Here is a 21058-nt window from a genome sequence, read left to right as displayed (position 1 = left end):
CTCTCTCTCTCTCTCTCTCTCTCTCTCCTCTCTCTCTCTCCCTCTCTCTCTCTCTCTCTCTCCTCTCTCTCTCTCCCTCTCTCCCTCTCTCTCTCTCTCTCTCTCTCACACACACACACACACACACACACACACACACACACACACACAGGGTCATGTTTATTTTATATCTAGTAACTAACACTCTCTCTCTCACCTTTATAGATGGAGAAGCCTTGACAGACACTTGGGGGCTTGGGTAAGGTCCGTTTAGCCACTAAAGCCAATGACAAGGGAATGATCTAGGCCTTTGCCCCTGAGAAATGTGTCTTTATCCTTTGGTCCCAGGGAAAGAGCAGCAGCTCTTCTGAAGGCCTCCCGCAGCCCAGTACATCTGCCCTGAGGCCCGGCCCCAAGCAGTGACTCTCCTGCCCTCTTCGGCCAGGTACCACTGCCTTACCCAGCAATCTGTCCTGTATGAGGTGAATGTTAAAGGGCTGTGGGCACAGGGGAGAAGGGTTCAAAGGCCCTCTGTGTGGCCTCCCGTCCAGCCTCCAGAGCCGAGTCGGGGCTGGTCCCTGACCAGTGTGTAGGAGGCAGGCTGAGCCCTAGACCCTAGATGGGTTCAGGGGACCCCATCCTAGACCCAACCCTGTCTCGGTCTTGCCAGATGACCCCCGGGGCCATGTTTCCCGTCTCTGGGACTCAGTTTCCTCCGGAACAAATGGAAAAGTTTCCGTTCCTGTCCAGGAGGTTCCTCCGATTGAGGTCCTGTGACACCCGACCAGGACAAGCTACTGCTGCAGAACCGCTTCCCCGGCTAAGCTGTCACTGGTGGGAGCCGCACGGGAAGGACGCTGCCAGACCCTGCCCCTAGGGAGGCCCCCGACGGCGCTGGCGACGGGGAGGGAGGAGGGGGCTCGGAAGAGACAACCACGGTCATTGTCTAGAGGGGCTGTCCCCACATGAGTCCCGGATGCAAGTGTTTGCTGCTATCGCTGAACTTTCATTGAGAACATTCTCTGCGCAGAGCCCTGCGCACAACATCGAAGAAAACGGGGAAGACGCAGCCAAGCCCCTGCCGGGGGTGGAACGGAAGGGACCCTGAGGGCCCGGAGGCAAAGGTCTAGCTCTAAGATGGTCACCATGGAGCCCTGCCAGGCGAGCAGGTGTTACCGTGGGGACGGGAAGCCACCCTCCTCGCCCTCCAAAGGGGCTGCCCGTCCGCCCATTCAGACCTCTGGAATTCCACACGTCCTCCACCTTCCAGCAGCTAGGGCCTCCCGCAGGCAGAGCTGGGAAATGGCCCTCGTGCTGCTGAGAGCTGGAAGGAGGATGGGCTGGGGTGGCCGAGGGAGAGAAGAGAAGAAGGGGAGGAAAGGGCTCCAGCAGGGGGACAAGAGCACGGCGGAGGGCGCGGCTCCCCTGTGGCGCCGGGTGGCACCCTGGTCCTCCACGGCGCGCGGACGCCCGGCCATCACGTGCAGCTGCAGAGAGACCGGAGCCGGCTGGTGAGCAAGCCTCCTCTGGGGAAGCCCAGGGCCACACCCGTGGGGGCAAAAGTAGGACGTTAGCACAGGAGGGGCCCCTGCTGCCCTTTGGGAGGCCAAAGTGTCTCTGGGCAAGAGGAAGGCAGAGCAGCTGAGACCAGGGGCTTGGGGTGGGCCCAGAGGCACCCGGGGGGCTGGGCTGCCTGTGTTCTCAGGCCCGGGCGCCTTGCCCCGACCTTGGTGTCCTTCCCGTTGTCCGGAAGAAGCCAGCCCGTCCCGGCTGTGCCGGGGGGAGCCGGGAAAGGTGTGGGGACGGCCGCGCCAGGGGGAGGGCCCCAGGATGGGGTGACACGCAGGGGCCAGAGAGGGCCACCAGGGAAGATGCCCCTCCATGCCCACACCCACGCCTGCTGGGGTCTCTTCCTGAGGAGACCTGGACTTTGTCTGAATGCAGGCGACCCCTCGCTCAGACCTCTTGGCCCTGCTCTCTCTGCATAGACTTCTCCTGTCCTCTGACGTCCCCTCTTCCTCCTCCTTTTCTCCTCCCCTTCTCCCTTCCCGCATCTCAGGGAGAGAGATAGGCTTGAGGCCAGGCGTCAAAATAGGACACGAGCCAAGACGGCTGCGAGGAAGGGGAGGCGAGCCCGCCTTCGCCTCCAGCGCTAGAAGGTAAGATGATTGGAGAGGCTGTGCATCCTCCAGGCGGGTGGCCCCAGCCACCCCAAGACACCATGCTTCTGCCTCCACCCTCCAAGTGGCTCCTGGACAGCCGCCTGTCTTCTCGTGACCTCCATCTCCAGTCCGTTTAGTTCTCCCAGGCCAATCTCAGCGACCATATCTGCCCCCGGGTTGCTGGGAAGGAAGGCAAGGCAGAGACTCAGAGCTTCTGGTGGTCCCAGGCCGGGCCTGCCAGGGTGCACAGGAGGGCCGTGAAGGCAGGAGGGTAAGGTGGGGCCAGTGTCCAGCTTCTCTGGACAGTGAGTCTGTCGGCCTGCAGCCCTTCCCTTCCCGGGTAGCTGCCCTCTGCCAGCACTGTGACATATGCAGACATCAGCTGAGTCTGGGCAAAGCACTGAAGGGGAGAGGACAACCTCACTTTCAGAAGCAAAGGGAACTGAGGCCTAGCGAGGTGAACACAGTTCCCAGGGGCACACAGGAAGCGCCGGAGCTCCGGAGAGAGCCCCGGCCACTGGGAAACCAGGGTGAGCCCAGTCCTACCCTCAGCCTCCACTTTTATCCATCTGCTAATGACTCCTGGGACTGGGGGGTTCTCTGGCCCAGAGCTCTGGGGTCAGAGGGCTCTCATGCCTTGAAGAGCCAGTGTGGGCCAGAGCGGCAGAATATGCCAGACCTGCCTGGGTTCCAATCTCAGCTCTAGGATTCCAGAGCAGATGGAGCAATTTCACCAGCTGCTTGTTTAACACACACCTACCACATGCCGGGGACCACCCTCTAAGCACTTGCCGACACCAAGTCATTAAGTCGTCACGGTGACCCTTCGAAAGGGGTATCACTATCACTTCATTTTTTTTCTGACGCTATTCTTTTTTATTTTTTTAACATCTTTATTGGCGTCTAACTGCTTTACAATGGTGTGTTCGTTTCTGCTTTACAACAAAGTGAATCAGTTACACATATACATATGTTCCTGAGACGCAGAGGGCAAATAACTGGCCCAAGTCACACAGCTGGTAAGTAGCAGAGCAGTCATTGAACCCAGGACGTTTCACTCCAGAGGTTGTGCTCTTAACCATGACACCATCATGCCTCTCCTTTTTGACACTGCTTCCACCTAAGACTCCATTAAAGTGACAGCAAAGACAGGAAAACAGTATAAACCCGTAAGAAACAAGATAGCGGGAGAGGCAATGAAGAATGAAAGCGCTCCACAAGACTGTGGAATTCAGAAAGTGCCGATAAAGAAACCCAGCAAAGCAGGCCTCTGCTTGGCTCGTGGCTCTTGGAAGCAAATGGAGGAAGACTGAGGTGGAAAACAGGGGCTCTAACTGAAGGTCTGGACGTGGAACAGTCACCCACTGCTCTCATCCCATCTGGTAGGCAGCCGGGCCCTTACCCTCAAGCCCAAACCTGAACTAAACGAGTGGGAAAGCGGAGGTGACGGTGCCTCAGAGTAGGACCCTCTGAATTGCAGTGCTTAAGGATAGCGGGCAGGACAGCCATAGCAGAACCTGCCATCTGACAGGCCTCACCCAGACTCAGCGTTCTGGGCTGCCTCTTCTATTTGCCTCATTCTTAGAAGGAAATAGGCAACTAAGGCTTACCTGTCACCTGAGAAAGACCTGCAGCCCTCCTCTGTTCCTTAGAAAATGCTAGAGTGCAAGGTGGAACATTTTCTGTCCAAAGGACTCTAAAGGTTTTTCATAGGAACTTTGCTCCATTTGTTGTGATAGGACAACATTTCTTTTTCTCAAAAGTGCACACAGATGTTGGTGTGATTTGTGTGTGTGTGTGTGTGTGTGTGTGTGTGTGTGTGTGTGTGTGTGAACCGTAGTACTTCAGAGCCATAGTATTTTATTTTCTTCTTCCCCCTCCTCTTCTTCTTCCTCTTCTTCTTCTTCTTCTTCCTATATCTTGGGATCAGAAGGAGAAAAAGCTTCTCGAGAGAGTTGAAGGCAAATTAAGGATCAGTGACTGGGGTGTGCTTGTTCGTTTGTTTGTTTGAGATACCATATTTTAACACATCAGTATCCTAAGAATTAATTTAACAACATCTGTAAGCTCAATGATAACTTATGATCATCCGTCAGATGACAGGTCTAACTGTCCAAAAAGAGTTGTCTTTTTACTCTTTTGCTTTTAACGTTAGAAACCCTCTACTTAGAATTATATGCACCGTAGAACGTTGGATTTTTATTTACACTTGATGGAGATTAGGAAAATCTATGAACTGCAGCAAGCCCCAGCTTCCCTCTGTTAATTATTTCCAAAACTGTTATTTTTATCTTCATGTACTTTTTAAGGCACACTACGTTTTTTCCCCCAATGAACAGAACAGTATTATGAATTTTTTGTTCCTTCAGGTTGTGGTTCTCTCAGAGACAATAAGAGTTCCATTAACTTTTTTACGCAAAAATAAATAACGAGTAAATAAGTAGAATTGAGAAATTTAACTCTAAATGTCTAAATTTAATTTCTAAATTCAATATAAGGACTCTAGTTTTTAAAGGTGTACTCCTCTGGTCCTAAGAGGTGACTTTAATTAATCCAGAGGTTAATTAAATCCCCCTAGCACCTCCACCTCCCATGTCAGTGTCAGGGCATGAACCTGACCTGCTGGAGCATCTTGATTTGAGTTCAGCCTTAGGACACATGAATCCAGTTCAATATTTCTGGCTTATTTTCGTTCCCAGGAGGTCTGTGACCTGGGAGTTCTCTTTATTCATTGGGGGTGGAATAATATCAGCATTTATTGTAACTTTCCCTAGAACAGTCAGGTCTCCCTCCTCTCAGGTGGGGTTGCCTTTCCCCAGTAACCGTTGCAACAGTATAACAACCATGTTTCTGCAACTTGCCCTCATCCAAGGTGAATGTAGCTGACAGAATCAGCCACAGAACTACCAGACTCAAGTCGTTTCCTAGAACAGTCAGGTCTCCCTCCTCCCCAAGATGGCTGCCTTTCCACAGTATTTTATGCAACAGCACGGCCACCATTTTCTCTAGAACATTCCTTCAGATGGTGAGTGTAGCTTAAAAGATCCATTACAGAACAATGGAAGTCAGGTGATTTTCTAGAACATCAGTTCTCCCTCCTTTCCAACCCGGTTGCCTTTCCCCGGTAACCTTTCCGACAGTATGGCCACCACGTTTCTACAACTTTCCCTCACCCAAATCGAACGTAGCTGAAAGGATTGGCTACAGAAGGACGGAACTCAGGGACTCATGTGATCCTCTAGAACAGTCAGGTCTTCCTCTTCGCCAAAATGGCTGCCTTTCCCCAGTATCCTTTGCAACAGTATAGCCACCATTTTCTCTAGAACATTCCTTCACTCAAATTGAATGTAGCTTAAAGGATTGGCCACAATATACTCAGATTCAATTGACTGGATTTCCTAATAACCAGGGAGCATACGAATTTCACTTGCCTTACCCTTGTCCCAGCCCTAAGACATAAATATAGATATATTTATATGTATATCTATATTTACATAGTTATATATAATTATTTTTATACTTTTATATATTTTATGTAGAAATAAATAATTATATATAGATATAAAATATAGATATAGAGAGAAAATATACATGTATAGATGTACATATATAAACATAGATATATTTATTCATTTATTAATAAAAGAAAGTGTCACTTCACACACCCTGGACTTTTGTACAGCAAGGTATATATGTACTCCCCAAGCAATGTGTGCTTCAGGCATTCTGGACTCTAGGTTGAACTGCCAGCCAAACAAATAATGGCCCTGACCTCTTGCTGGGCCTTGCTGTCCTCGTTTGCCTGCCTAGTACACAGGAGCTTCGTCCTTCCCCCAAAGTCAACCTCTGGCCCTGCTCAACCTACTATCTTCAGGCTAGAGCTGGTACTCCCAAACCCAACCCAGCCACCAAGTTTCAAGGGCCCCATACACTACCACTTTCTGGGACCAGGTTGCAGCCATATTCCAAACCGCAGCAGAGCCAGCAGCCTTTAGAACCAACTTCTGTTGCCGCTGAGAAGCACCCAGGGACTGGGATCCATGCTCCTTCCTTTCTAGGGTGAACAACAGAGGACCCAGGAACACCCATAGAGGCTATACCAAGGCTTCATGGGCACAGAGCACACCAGAAAAAGGATAGGGTCTCCCAACTTCTTAGGAGTCACTCAACACGCATTCACTGATGTCTACTGGATAATCCCAGGTCTCAGTTTCTTCGTCTATTCAAAAGGTAGCAAGTATTTACTGAGTGTCAATATCTGGGCTAGGTTATTAAAAAGCCAGCAATGGCCAAGAGACAAGATGGCAGCAATCAAGAATCTGACCATCTGTGTGTGTAGAGAGAATGGGGGAGGGGGCAGATCAAGACGTACATGCTCCCCAAACGATAAAAACAGGATAACAAGACAGAAGGAAGGGATTACTTCTAGAAAAGTCAGAAACAATATTGAGGCAGAGACCTGAAAAAGAGTCCAGCCATGGAAAATCTGGGGAAAGAGCACTCCAGGCAGAGGGAACACATTGCACAAAGGCTGTGAAGAAGAAACACTCTTGGGGTGTTATAAGGGCATGCATAAGGCACAGTGGAGTGGGTCAGCATGGCACAGCAGGAAGTATACTGAGGAGATGACCTTGTCTGGATCTTGTAGGTCATCATAAGGAGTTTGGATTTTACTCTAAAGGGCAGAAGAAGGCTTTGGAGGGTTAGGAGAGAGAGTTGATTTGGTTGATCTTATAAGTTGAGCTTTCTGAACATTTTGCAATAGACACACTGGTGGCTTGGATGCGGTGGGGGGGATGTTGGTCACAACCTCCTCCCTCACAGGCTACAAAATGCTCACATCATCAATCCCTTTCCCCCCAGCTCGCCTGTCACTCAAGCCACAAATATATGTATAGGCGCACCAAGGCACAGACACACACGTATCACGCATACATGCAAACACACATACACGCATATATGAGTGTCTGCCTAGCCACGCCCACACGTTTTCCGACACACATGCACAGGTGCAGACACCCGAGGAAAGGGACATTACAGGGGATCCTGCCCTGCTGGGATCACGTGCTCTTAGCTATGCCCTTGGCTTCCAGGAGCCAGCGCTTCAGCCATGGACATTTCTGTGTCTTCTTTGATGTTAGGGGGTCCTCCTGCCATCATAACCAGTTGTTCGCTTGTAAGCTGCGGCCGAGAATGCACAGGGGGCAGGGCACAGAGGAGACACTTGGCAAATCAGCTCTTTGAGGGGTAGGAGCTCAAGGGAGATACCCCTGGACGTGGGGGTGGAGCCAGACTCCCTCTCTGGGCTTAAGCCTTGGACGCAGCACCTTCTGTTCCTGCTGTATCTTGCTGGCTGGGTTCGAGGACTTCTCCCCTGCTACTCTGTAAGCAACTTAGGAGAAGTGACAAGGCTCAGAACCTTGGCCTGTGAGAACTGCCCTGGCTCTCGGGTCATCTGATTTGACCCCACTGGGGGGCAAGTAGGCTCCACCCGGCATTATTTCTAGACAGAGGCAGACTGGCACAGGACTCCAGAGTCAGTCAGTGGCCAAAGCAGGGTTAGATCCCATCACGGCTTCTGCAAGGCCAGCTCTGGCTAATAATTCAGGCCACAGCACCCGTAAGAAAGCACCCTCTGCAGAGCATCCCCCGCCTTCCCCAATCCAGAGGTCCCAGGCAGGGGACATGGCTTTTCGATGCCCTGGGTCAGCCTGGACAAGAGCCATGAGAACCAAAGGAGGGACGGTCAGGAGAAGAAGGACCTGCCTACAGCCACCGAAGCCCCAGGTGTCCCCAGCCCTGCACCCCCCGGTCTAAGTTCAAATTCTCCCTCAGCTTCCCTACTGACTAAACCTCTGTGAGGGTCAGGCTTATGTGTCCGCTTGGCTAGCCTAAGGCCCCCAGTTATTCCATCGAGCACTAGTCTAGGTGTTGTTATCAAGGCATTCTGTAGCTGTTGTTAATATCTACAGTTGGTGGACTTTAAGTAAAGGACATTATGAATCCTTGATAATGTGGGTGGGCCTCTTCCAATCACGTTGAAGGCATTAAGAGCAAAGACTGAGAGTTTTCCCAGAGAAGAAATTCTGCTCAAGAGTGCAGCATCAACCCCTCCCTAAGAGTCCAACCTGCTGAACTGCCCTGCAAATTTTGGCCTTGCTAGCCCCACAGTGACATGAGCCAATTTCTTAAAATAAATTTTGCTATACACACGCACATATATATACGTACACATACATCCTATTGGTTCCATTTCTCTGGAGAACCCCGACTCATACAAGCACCGGAGGTGAACCCTCAGCTCTTGGGAACAGCCCCAGAGCCCCTGGGGAAGAGGAGGTTATTTGCAAAAGAAAGAAAAAGCAAGCACAGCTGGGACCAGGTGGGAGGGAGAGGAGGAAAGCGGGGAGGGGAAGAGGAAGGGAGGAAGGAAAGGGGCCAAGGAGAGGAAGGGGAGGGGCCCGGCTCGCTTAGAGAGGGTGGCACGATGTGGGCTGCCCGGCCCCCTCCCTGGCCCCACCTGTCCAGCTCTGGGAACAAGCTGTCCGGAGCGGAGCTGACAAAGGCCCTGCCTGCATTCCTGAGGACCCTGGGAGAAGCCCTTCCCAGCTCCAGGAGAGCAGCTGCAATGAAATCCGAGCTTTCTGGAGGGCCACCTCGGGAGCAGAGCAGTGTGCTCTGTGGGACTCAGGAGCCTGGGAAGCAGGAGCCGTGGGTCTCTGGCAGGCCAGGGTGGCCAGACTGAACAGATAAAAAATATAGGATGCCAAGTGAATTTCAATTTCAAATAAACAACAAATACGTTCTTAGTGTAAGTGTGCGGTATCTGGGACTTACATACACTAAAAATTTATCCATGGTTTGTCCGACATTCACATTTAACTGGGTACCCTGTATTTTAGCTGGCAAGCCTATGCCCTGCCCATCCTCCACGTGAGTTCAAGATTTGACCTTGAGCAAGTCTTTGGGCCTCAGTCTCCCCTTTGGACGATCGACGGAACTTATAGTCCCCTCCCTACAGGGTGGCTGATTGTGAGAGCAGTCAAGTCAGCTGGATAGGTACGGGCATGACCTTGCACTACTGACCTCAGATCAGATTCCCCTCTGACTACCAACTGGCCTCGACCAGTTGGGGCTTCCCGGGCCCCGGGTCACTGGGTCCAGGTGTACGCAGAAGAACTGACCCCTGGGGGCAAAGGACCCCACCAGCTAAAGCCAAGCAGAGAGGGTGGGGAGACTTCCTTCCCAATCCCTAGAGCCCCCAGTGCCACCCAGAAACCCTGGTATTTCACCACCTTATCCTGTCTGCCTCTCTTGAATTGGGTACCAAGGATGGCTGGGCTGTGGGAGACTAAATTTGCTGTGTGACTTTGAACTCGCCCCGTCCCATGTCTCTCTAGCATGCTGAACTTTTCTCTCCAACACCATAATTTCCCTCTGAAATTGCCCCAAACCCTTACTCCAAACACTCCCAAAATCCCCCACGGTCTGGTGTGACAACCTCAGGGGCCCGAAGAGCTAGAGCACCGTGGGTACAGAGTGATCTTCCAAGCCTTGTGGGGGCCAGGAGGATGGTCCATGGCCAAGTGTGAGTGGTGGGCTGAACAGACCTAAACCCCAGTGGAAGGCTCCCAGAGAAGAGAGCCAGGGAGCCCGAAGGTCTTCCCCACACGGAGGTTAGACAGATGACTCTGGGAGTGTGTGTGTGTGTGTGTGTGTGTGTGTGTGTGTGTGTGTGTGTGTGTGTTTGCAGTGTTTTACATAAATGAGATCATACATTTGAGGTATGTGCTGTTCTGAAACCTACTTTTGGAAGTGAACAACGTGCCTTGGGGATCTCCCTTGTCAGAACAAATCTACCTCACGTCATTTGAACACAGTACGGTATTTTGCTGCACGGCTGCACCCCTGTCTATTCACATGCTCGTGGACATCTGGGGTGTCTAGAGCCTTTTGCTTTTATAACCAATGTAGCAGGGAACATTCCTGGACACGCCTCTTTGCACATGCGTCTGCATGTTTTTGTAGAGCTGGTGCCTAGAGATGGAATTGTGGGGTTCTAGAGTACGTGTGCTGACAATTTTGACCAATATTGACAATGTCCCCTCTGAAGGGGCTGCACCAAGGGGGACCTCACCAAGGGGAAGAAAGTGCTGGTTTCTTCACAGCCCTGTCAATGGAAGATACTATGAAACTTTCTAAAAGGCATCATTGTGATGGGTGAAAAATGATCTCTATCTCATTGTTGTTTTAATTTATCTTGCTTTAATTATGAATAAACCTGAGCAGTTTTCATATGTTTATTGATCTTCTGTATTTCTTTCCTCTGAACTGTCTGCTGGAGGGCTTGAATCTTTATTAAAATAAGAGCTGTTTTATTAACAGAAAGGGATGGGGGCGAAAGCTCTCCCTCCCTTCAAGCTAAGCGTCTCCAAAGAAAACATATCATCTTTTTCCCTAAAGGTGATCGTGAGCTTAGAGCCTTCACTGGGCACCAAACAAACCCAGTCAATTGCATGCAGGTTTGTGTTGAAATCTAGAGGGCATCCAGCCCCCTCCTCCCCACAGAGCAAGGGTTCACCTCGGGCTGTTGCCTGCCTGTCTGCCTGTCTGCCCTCGTCTTGTGTCTGTCTGTCTGTCTGTCTGCCTGCCTGACCACTTGCCTCCACCAATACCTTCCAACCACTGGCCTCTCCCGGCTGTTCAGACAGCCACACACTCTACTCAGACTCCTGACCGGCTTGAGGTCTCATAGCCATGGCTGCTACCTGCCCCCACTTCCCTTGCAAGGAGGAGAGGGAGGTAGAGGGAACCCAGGCCCGGGGTCAGCACACCTGGGAGTGTCTCCTACCTCTGACACTGGGGCATCTTAGGCAAGTTGCTTCCCCTGCTCTGAGGCTGTTTCCCATCTCACATGGAAGACTGGGCGAAAATCTAGTTTCCAATAGTTGCACGGTTTCAGGGAAGTGTGTTAGGGCTACTCCAGCCTCTCTTCACCCAGTGCAGTGCTGTCTTTACCACTTTCTTATGTTGGGGTTCTAGGGAAGAGGCCCTTCAAAGCTAGTGGGTGCGACGGTCTGCTGCCCCCCCAGCTCTGTTCACAGCACAGTCTCAGGCAGCTAGTCTCAAGCCCCAGTTAGCGAGCCTGATGTTGGCTGCCAGTCCAGACCTTCCAAGCATCTGGGAGCTTCCTCTCTACTTGCTAATGAAACTTAGGAACCGGTAAACAATTCTGCTTCCTGCTTCTGGAAGCAGCTGGTACTGAGGTCATCCCTGGAGCCCCAGGGCCCTCCCCAAGACAGAGGGGAAAGGAAAGGGCGACTCACAGAGCCCGGCAGCTGTCCTTCCATTCCTTAAAAAGACAGGAAGGACAGAAAGCAGACGTCGGGGACTATAGCTGGCCCAGGGAAAGAGGGCCACCTCATGAGCAGAGAGAGGGAAGTAAGTGGCAGGACCACCTGGGGAGCCCTTAGAACCCACCCGTCCTGGGGACAGGGCCATCAGCAGCTCCTCGCTTTCCACATGTGGGCTTCTCTCATCCAGAATGACCACCTTGAGTCAAGACTGCTGGGTGCCAGGCGCTGGGACTAGGGACGAGGTCCCCGTCCTCGCGGGGCTCCTGCTCTCGGGGGCAGATAGAAGCCGACGGGCCAGAAGTCTGCTTCCCTGGGAGTGTGGTGGGTGCTCCCCAGAGCTTTGCCGTCCCAGGGGACTCAGGTTGATAGAAAAGTCTTCCGTGCTTTGAGCGGAAGCGCCGGCCACGCCTCCTGAACTCTGGTCCAGCCTGGGAGAGAGCAGCTCCAGCAGAAGTGAGTTAAAGACATTGACGCAGCCCCAGATCCGGCAGACCCGTGCCGCTGAGATGCCCTGGGTCCCTTCAGATCCGCTACTAAAGCGGCCCCCTGTGACGAGCAGCTGCCCGGACAGGGCAGGGGGAGGTGCAGCCACCTAGCTTGGGGTGACTGTTGCTGGCGGATGGCCCCAGACCCCACCCCACCTCGGCGTAGCAGCTGCTGCCCCCGCTGTTGCCCCTTCCTTCCTGTCTCTCCGTTGGCCCGTGAACCCCTTGCACACAAAGCTGGCGGTAGATTCTGAAACCCGGAGGGCACAGGCACTTGCCTATCGGTCACCTGTGCCTCTGGAGCAGGGAACCCCTGTCGTGGGTGGGGAAGGACCTCTCTCCTGATTCCTCAGGGATGGGATTGGATAAGGTGACCTTGCAGAGTCCTAGGCTTTGCCTGCCAGGTGATTCCTCATAGAGCGCTGCATCTGCTTTCAATTGTCTCCATAACCAAGGACCGAAATGTGACGTGTATGTAAAATTCAAGAGTCGGGGGCCAAAGGGAAATGTCCAACGGTAACGAAGAGGTGGAAAAAGCGCGGTGAAGGTGCAGATGCTGGGCTGCCCAAAAGCACACGCAGCCGCAGCCCCTCTGATCTGGAGGAAGGCGCAGAGAGGAGAGCCCTGGGTGAGTGAGAAACAGTCCCGGTAAACTAACGACAAGCTCTCCCATCCACGAAGCCGCTCCTCTTCCCAGGATCCCCCATTTTACAGATCGACAATTTGGAGCCCATGGAGGGCCGGGCTGTGAGCCAGTTCACTTAGCGGTTCGGTGGCGGGGCTTACACGCAAATCCGTGTCTTCAGACTGGCCACCCAGGGTCTTTGTGGGAACGGGAGGAGGTCTGAGGGAGGAAATGGCTCAAGAGAGTTCCAGCAAACATCCTCTAGCCCCTGACCCACTCTGCCCTGCCCTTCACTCTTGGAAGACGGGGCCAGCGGTCTGGCTGCTCTCCTCCACCCCTCCCGCCAGGGCTCCTCAGTTACGGCCGTGCGGCCCTAGGTGATCCCACCCGAAAACAGCGGGGAAGAGGGGCCGTGGAGTGTGAGGCGCTGAGCTCCTGGCAGAGCTCCAGCTTGAAGCTGGTGCTGCGGGATTTGCACACCGGTCCTCAAGACCGTCCTGCTTGTTCGTTTCAAAGGATGAACTGTCCGCTGCTGGCAGAGCCGGTGGCCCTCGAGCTTGGGCCCCGGCTTCAGTTCTATCAGTGACCTACCTCTGCATCCTCCTGGGCCTTCGGCTACTCCCCTCACCAGGGTGACTCTCTTCAGCCCAGAAACATTGCCACATCTTTCTCAGCACTAGGATAGCAGTTCCATGAGGGCAGAGACCTCGTGGGCTTTGCTCACCTCTCTCTGCCGCCCCTGCACTTCGTGCACTGCCTGACTCGTGCTAGGAACTCATCAATTGTTGACTAAAAATGACCTGAATGGTAAACTAACAAACAAACATCAAAAACCCCAACTGTCCTCCCATGGTGTTTGGTCTCCCTCATGCTAATGTCCTTTCTCAACTCCTGGAAAGTGTTGCCCCCACCACAGACTCTGTCTCCACTCTTTTACCTCCCAGAGAGTCCTCTCCTCATTCGAGTCCGCCTTACTACTCAACTGAAAGTGCCCCAGGCCAAGGTCACCAATGACCTCCTAGCATCTCAATCCAATGGACGCGCCTCACCCGTCTTACTTGATTTCCTGGATGCATTTCATATCATTGTCCTGTCTCTTCTGCTAGAAACCCTCTCCTCCCCCGCTTTCCAGGACTCTATACTCCAGTGGTTTCCCCCTGCCTGTCTGACGTCTCCCGTGGCCCATTGGGCCCATACCCAGACTTCATTTAGCATCTTGGTGGTAACGCAAATGACTCTGCTATCTGCTGCTTCAGCCTAGTCCTCCCTCTTTAGTTCCCCTCAGACACACTCCACACCACACGCTCAATATCCTCCCCGCAGCCTACTCTTCCTCCAGTGGAAGTGAACCTATTCTACCTTCGCGGAGAATGGTCCCACCATCTAAGCCGCTGTCTGGGCCCCCAAAGCTGAGAGTCACGTGGGACTCCTCCCAACCCCCTCCCAACCCGGTCAGTGACCATGCATGGTTCTGTTCCTCCTGTGATGGTTAATTTTTCTGTGTTAACTTGACTGGACTACAGGGTGCCCTGATATTTAGCTAAACATGATTTTTCTGGATGTGTCTGCGATGGTGCTTGGGTGATATCAACATCTGAATTGGTGAACTGAGTAATGCACATGGCCTTCCCCAATATAAGTGGGCATCATACAGTCCATTAAGGGCTATGAATAGAACCAAAAGGCGGAAGATCTACCTCAGCTGGTACATTGATCTTCCCCTGCCTTTGAACTGGAACTCACACCACTGGCTTTCCTGGGACTCCAGCTAGCAGAGGGCATATACTGTGGGACTTCCCAGGCTCCATAACTGCAATTGCCTGAGGCGATTCCTTACACTACGTCAATCTCTTTCCGTATCTATCTCTATATCTCTATAGAGATAGATATCTATAGAGATAGATAATTTATATCTCTATATCTAGCAATATATCTCATATGGGTTCTGTGTCTGGAGAACCCTCATACAACCTCTTAAACATGTAATTCAGTGTCTGAGGAAACATCTTCTCCGTGATTTACTTCTGTCTGTCTCCTCTCTCACCAACCTGGCCAATCCCATCACCATCTCTTGCCTGGATGACTGCCATAGCCTCCTACCTTATCTCTTTGATCCTGTTGAGCCCGTTCTCCATACAGCAGGCAGAGAGATTGCTGCCGATATAATAGGCGTGGCCATGGCCTCTTGCTCCCACTGTCAATAAAGACGACAATACTGAGTGTGGCCTAGGGAGCCCTACATGGACTGACTTCCCTCTACCTTTTCCAGTCTCATCTTGCACAAGTCTTTCCCCTTCTGCTACCCTGGCTTCTTCTGTTGCCTTAAAAACATGATGGCCTTGCCGGCCTCCGGGCCTCTTCACATGTTCTCCCTCTGCCTGGTTTAATTGTCCTCTATTCTTTTTGCCCGACTGATTTCTACGCATCCTTCCAGCTTTAGATTGGATACGGCTTCTTCAGGAAGGCTTTCTCTGGCAGCCCCCGGCTCCAACCTAGCAGAAAGTTCCACATGCTCTGTGGCTATGGCTTGTCTCATATGCCTCCCCGACCAAGCTAGGCCCAGAGCTCCAAACAGATAGGGCCCTTCCGGAGCCCCATGGCCTGGGTGGAAGCAGGGACACCCCCAGGTCGGGGGACACAGTGCTCTGCCAGCACCCCTCCCTCTATGCCCGGTCAGCCCCAGGACTCTGGGATGCTGGCATCAACCAGCCCCACCCACTGTGCTTCTGTGATTAAGTGTAACCAGCCTGATATGAATGTTACCCAGCCTCTGTAGCCTCTATTTTTATAGCACATAAAGCCCGGTGAAACTGAATCCATCACGCGGTTCGAGCTCTTCAGAGAAACTGTTGAAAGCCACTGTTACTGGAGCTGCTAGGCTTGTGATTCATGAAAACGACATGCTCTGTCTATCAAAAAACTTTGAGAGGGCACAGATATTTTGTCTATTCTTCAGGCTTTGGGTTCTCCCATCACTCTCCACAGAGGGACCCTGGGAAAACCATTCTGAAGCCCACTTCGCCTCTCCCAACCCCGCCTGCCCTGTGGGGACCTTCAGCAGCTGTCCCAGGCCCATCCATCTGTGGCAAGTAAGAATCTGCTCTGGGGCACGGTTTGAGAACAGCAAGGTGCCCCGTCTTTGTCGGCATCTCAGAGAAGTCATGATGTCCACCACCAAGCTTTTCCAGCGTGTGTATGACGTGCTCAGGGTTGGGAGAAGGGGCAACAAAGACCGCCCCCCCCCCCACCGCCATGAATAGAGTGTTGTCGGCTGAACTGTGTCCCCCCTCCACAAGTTCATACGTTGAAGCACTGACCTGCAGTACCTCAGAATGCGATTATATTGAGAGGTAGCGTCTTTCAAGAGGCAATTAAGGTTAAATGAGGTCACTAGGGTGGTCCCTGATCCAATATGACTGGTGTCCTTAGAAGAAGAGGAGATTGAGATACAGACGTGTACCCAGGGAAGACCACGTGAGGACACAGGGAGAAGACGGCCGTCTACAAGCCAAGGAGAGAGGCCTCAGGAGAAACCAGCCCTGCCGACACCTGGATCTCAGACTTCCAGCCTCTAGAAATGGGAAGCAATACATTTCTGTCATTTAAGCCATCCGCTCTGCAGGCCTTTGTTATGGCACCCCGAGCAAACTAATACAAGGAGAATAAAATCAGTCAACACATTCTATTTAATTGAACACTGACTGGGAGCCGGGCACTGTGCTGAGTTCTGGGGAAGAAGTGGTGAGAAAAAAAAAAGTTATACATGGTCCCTGCCCTTGTGGAATTAACAGTTGGGCAGGAAGCAGCGCGGGGTGTGCTAGGAGGATGAACAGTCAACAAGAAAACAAAAGCAAAGTGATCTCCAAAGGCGACCAGCAATGCCATGTGAGTGGCCTGCGGTGGGACAACCTGGACAGACTGGGGTTCACATGATGAGGCCGGCACTTCTTCCCCGGGAGGCCTCGGTCGAACGGCATGCCTTTCGGGCCTTGCTCCCCTCAGATGTCACGGGTTTATTGGGAGGATCACCTCAGTTAATGCATCTACAGGGCCCTCGTGGCTCCTCTCCACTGCCCTTCTGTCCCTTCGTTCTGTGAGATCTCAGGCCAGCTGCCGTACGGGTGTGGCCGTGGTGCAGGATGGGGTCTGGGGAAAGGGCGAAAAGAGGGGGCCCCACCTTCCCAAGACCTCATGTATTAGCTTCCTTGCATGGACTAGGCTGGGGCCCTAAGTGGCTGCCTAGAGTGCTAGTTTCTAACAATGGGAGCCTAAAGTTCAAAACCTATGCTCATAACATGATCCCATCTGTGTGCTGGCGTCTGCTTGCAGAGTCTTCATTTGACTTTCCAGCATCTCCAGAAGCTTGACGCCGCTCAGTAAGCCAGCTTGGGATGAGAGTGGAACCTAAGGCCTCTGGCTGTCATTCTTGGCATTGAGCCTCCACATTCAATCCTTGAAAGAGGCCCTGAATTTCACTGCCATTGTCTCATCACTGCCATGACTTTTCCTATTAAAGGGTGGATTACTTTCATTACTGGGGATGGGCACGACTTTCACCAGCAACTTCCCACGGCCAACAGCTGGGAGTGCTCGGGGCTAAGACCACACTTCCTCCAGGGGGGGCGCTAAGGCATCATTGCCCTCTGGACCGTCTTGGACTCCTGCCATCCTCAGAATTCAGGAAGCTGAGCCAGGGCAAAACCCGAGTATTACGTCCCACCTACGTAGGGCACCAGAGGAATTTCTCCCTCCCGCCCCTCCCCCAGCGCTGAAACCAAGCAGGACATCTTTTCTCGCAAAGGACACCTCTATTAGTAACCAGGGATCAGGTGACAGGGAACTTGTTAACATGATCTGTGACAGACCTTACTAACCTCATCCCAGCGGGATGGATCAGCAGATCATCTTACACGTATGGGGCAAACTTTAGGACCCAGGATATCTCTGCTTCCCGCTTCTAAACTGGTTTGGGCTGTTTCCTTATCTACAGCCTGACTTTTGGAAAAACAAGTCTGGCCCACAACCATCCGCGTCCCATGGAAGCGTGAGAGTCAGCAGGGATCCAAGATGGGTGAGGACAGAACACAAATGAATACCATTTGCTCTTTATTATTATTCATTATCTTCTGGTACAAGAAAGAGACAAACCTAACAGCTAAACCCAACAATTACAAAAAGACCGAAAGAGAGAGAGAAAGAAATCAGAAGTACGTTTGTTTGTTGCCCCCAGGCTCCCGTGAAATCCTGACATATCACTGAATGTACAGATTTCCCAGCTGACACGGGTCAACACATGAATTACGAGCACAGTTTAGAGTGGTACCAGAATTAATCCATTTCACAGTAATCTTGTCCATAAGCTCAGTTGCACACATCAGGGTTTCCACTGTCACAAATTCACGAGCACGGAGTGAAAGAGCAGGTGTGTTCAGGCCTGGGAAAGTGGCATCCGTAAGGGGAGACAGATTGGGAGGCATAAGCAGCTGTGCGATCTGTGCCAATCTGGAATATCTGTGTTAATACTTGGGCTGGGGGCGGGCGAAGGGCAGGCACTGGGCAGCGGTCACATAGCTCAGTACAGTGGGACATCTGTTGAAGCACTGAGCCCGAGGGGGTGTGCTGCGCTGTTAGGATATCTTTGTCAGGAAAATTCTTGCTCCAGAGAGACTCACCGCCCACAGCCTGTGAAAGGAAAAGCTCGATACGTTTGAATATTTGGGGGCGAAGGATGGGAGCGGCCGGTCTTGTAGCGAAACATCTGCTTTACGGACGATTTAGCAAGATATACATATATACATTCATAGAGCAAATAATAAAGGAGGAGAATGAAAAGCTGCCATACCCAACATTCCCACAGCAGAGAGAGAACCAGAGATCATCCTGTACACGAAGAGCCCGACAACTGAGACCTGCCGAAGGCACGGTGAAGGGATCCGTAATATCTGGAGCCTTTTATCTGAAAAGGGTACTCATCTGAAACTAGATCCCTCTTACACATATGACCCTGAAAACTAACCGAAGGGAAGACTATCTTGAATAGTTCTACGGGGCGAGAATCGCGGATACCACGAATTATCTTAAGTTTTGATTTTCTCTGAGTTTTGAATTAGTGGGCTTCGAATTAATGGGCTTTTACCATAGTTGCAGGCAGTCTGATTAAAGTACTTTTAAATTAGCTAATTATACTGATTAGTACGAGTAGAGTGCAGTGGGGAGGATGTGCTTGTTTCTGAATCGGTGCGATCCTGAGATGGAGCTGCGTCCTTGTCAAGCTGAAAAGCAGCCTAGACAGCTGCTGCCCGGCTCTCCATCTCGGCCTTGAACGTGAGGGCACACACATGACACATAGCACACGCACGCACACTCCTAGAAACAGAGAGCGTGGGTGAGAGAGTTCCTCTTGATGACCTCCCTCTCTCCCTCTCTCCCTCTCTCTCTCCCTCAGACAAAGGAACAATCTAGAGGCAGTGTTGTTTTCAGTTCTTCTTGTGGGATGCCATTTGGTTGGGAAGAGATCAACCCCCAGCCAGAGAAGAACCACCTGGCTCCAACTCCTTAGCAAAAAGATGCTCTCCTGACCCGGATCCGTCATCTTCAAGCTACCCAAAACACAAAGTCCAACAAATTGGGCGGATTCCTATTTTCCGAAGCACCCTAAGGAATTCACACTGGTGGCGGTGGGATTCGCAAGTAGAAGAGGAGGGCCCTGGCCTCCGGGTCAGACGGCGCGGTGTTGCGTGTCCGTCAGCCAGGGCGCGTCGCAGCTGTGCAGGGCTGCGCACGCTGGGCACCTGCGCACCCCACTTCCTGTTGTGCTTTCGTTTTGAAAACCCCCAAGTGATGGGGGACAAGATTGTGAGGCTTGTTTGAAAGTCTCTAAAAGATTTTGGTTGAAAACACGTGACAGTCACGTTCCAAGGAATTTGTCAAAGCCTTTTCGATTTTTTTTTAAGTGAAAATTATCTAAGGAACCAGCCCTGCCATTCCCAAAGTCAACAGCGCACATCTTTCCACCAAAAATAAAAATAAAAAACAAAAAGGCCCAGGAGTGCTCAGAGTTCCTCCAGCAGCTGATACCCACAGAACAGGAGCCAAGGCTGGGGGCACTGCTCCAAAAGGGCGTGTGTGTGTGTGGCGGGGGGGGGGGTCCCAGAGCGGGGAGGCCCACAGGATGGAGCTGCTTCATCTTCATCCAAAACCTTTTGTGAAGGGGGGGTAGAAGGTGGCAACTCTGGCGGGCTCGCTCCAACAGCTAATCTCGGCTTTCCTGACTCAGGGTCCTGTCCTCAGGCGGTCTAGCCCTGGGAGGTGACATTCCTCCCTTCAGACCGGAACCCTCCTGGTACAAATATAGCCACACGCCGGCTATTGTTTCAGATAAGCACGTGAGAAAAGGCAACGTGCCCACGTGTATACACACACACACACACGCGCGCGCGCGCGCGCGCGCGCGCGCACACACACGCACTCCTGACTCAGGGTCCTGTCCTCAGGCGGTCTAGCCCTGGGAGGTGACATTCCTCCCTTCAGACCGGAACCCTCCTGGTACAAATATAGCCACACGCCGGCTATTGTTTCAGATAAGCACGTGAGAAAAGGCAACGTGCCCACGTGTATACACACACACACACACGCGCGCGCGCGCGCGCGCGCGCACACACGCACACACGCACACGTCCAAAAACAATGAAAATGTGGCTGCTGCAGATGAAGCGCTGTATCAAATCAACATCCACACGAAGACAGAGTCTGAAGAGATACGTACAGGGCACTCGTAAAAGCCAATGTGCACCGCGAGGAGTTATGACCGTGGTGCACACTGTACAATCTTTTTTTTCTACGATATACTGCGAAAAACGTCCCAGAGACCACGGTGGCAAGCCCACGTGGAAGAACGCTGCGAAGCACCTGAACCGGAGAGCTCGGCGCCTGCACGATGCAGGCCGCCCCGCAACGGGCCGGGCTCCTGCATCTCACCCACTCCCACCTCCAGCCGGCTGCAAACAGCAAGCAGCTCAGCAGAGGGGGGCTCGACGGGGGCCAAAGGGAGCAGGCAGTCCCGGGCAACCTCCCTCTGGCTCTGGCGAGTGGGGCCCACGCCTGGCTCTCTGCCGTGCTCCCGGGTCACACGCAGGCACGGCCCCCGAGGAGGGGCTGGGTGGCAGGGACCGGCCCCGGAGCCTCAGGCTGCCCCGGGTCCTCCAACATGGCTGAATAGGAGGGACCCCGGCGTCCCTCATGGACAAAGCGGGGGCTTTCTAGGCCCAAAATGCCTCTGTGAGAAAGGGCAGGAGTGCGGTGCTGGAGGCCCAGAGGGAGGCAAAGGGGAAGGAAGGAAAGGTGGAATATGCCACCTGGTCAGCACCTCTGGCATCAGGGAGCTCTCGGGGAAGGGGAGCAGGGGTGCGGAACGGTCCAACTCGCAGGAGGCTGTCCCCACCCCCCCCCCCC

The 21058-nt window shown here is 52.6% G+C and overlaps 1 protein-coding gene across 1 annotated transcript; it reads right to left on the bottom strand.

Annotated features, from left to right (window-relative positions):
* Positions 1-1211: 1211 nt before the first annotated feature.
* Positions 1212-7298, bottom strand: FATE1 (fetal and adult testis expressed 1). Its single transcript, XM_028482345.1, has 4 exons — positions 7217-7298; positions 6072-6195; positions 2243-2321; positions 1212-1466 (listed from the first exon to the last, which is right to left on the bottom strand). Exons 1-4 carry the CDS (start codon positions 7296-7298, stop codon positions 1212-1214), a joined length of 540 nt encoding a protein of 179 aa, XP_028338146.1.
* Positions 7299-21058: the final 13760 nt, after the last annotated feature.

The sequence above is a fragment of the Physeter macrocephalus genome, chromosome 21 (assembly GCF_002837175.3).
Source record: "Physeter macrocephalus isolate SW-GA chromosome 21, ASM283717v5, whole genome shotgun sequence".
NCBI lineage: Eukaryota > Metazoa > Chordata > Mammalia > Artiodactyla > Physeteridae > Physeter > Physeter macrocephalus.
This window is presented reverse-complemented; position numbering and strand designations above follow the sequence as displayed.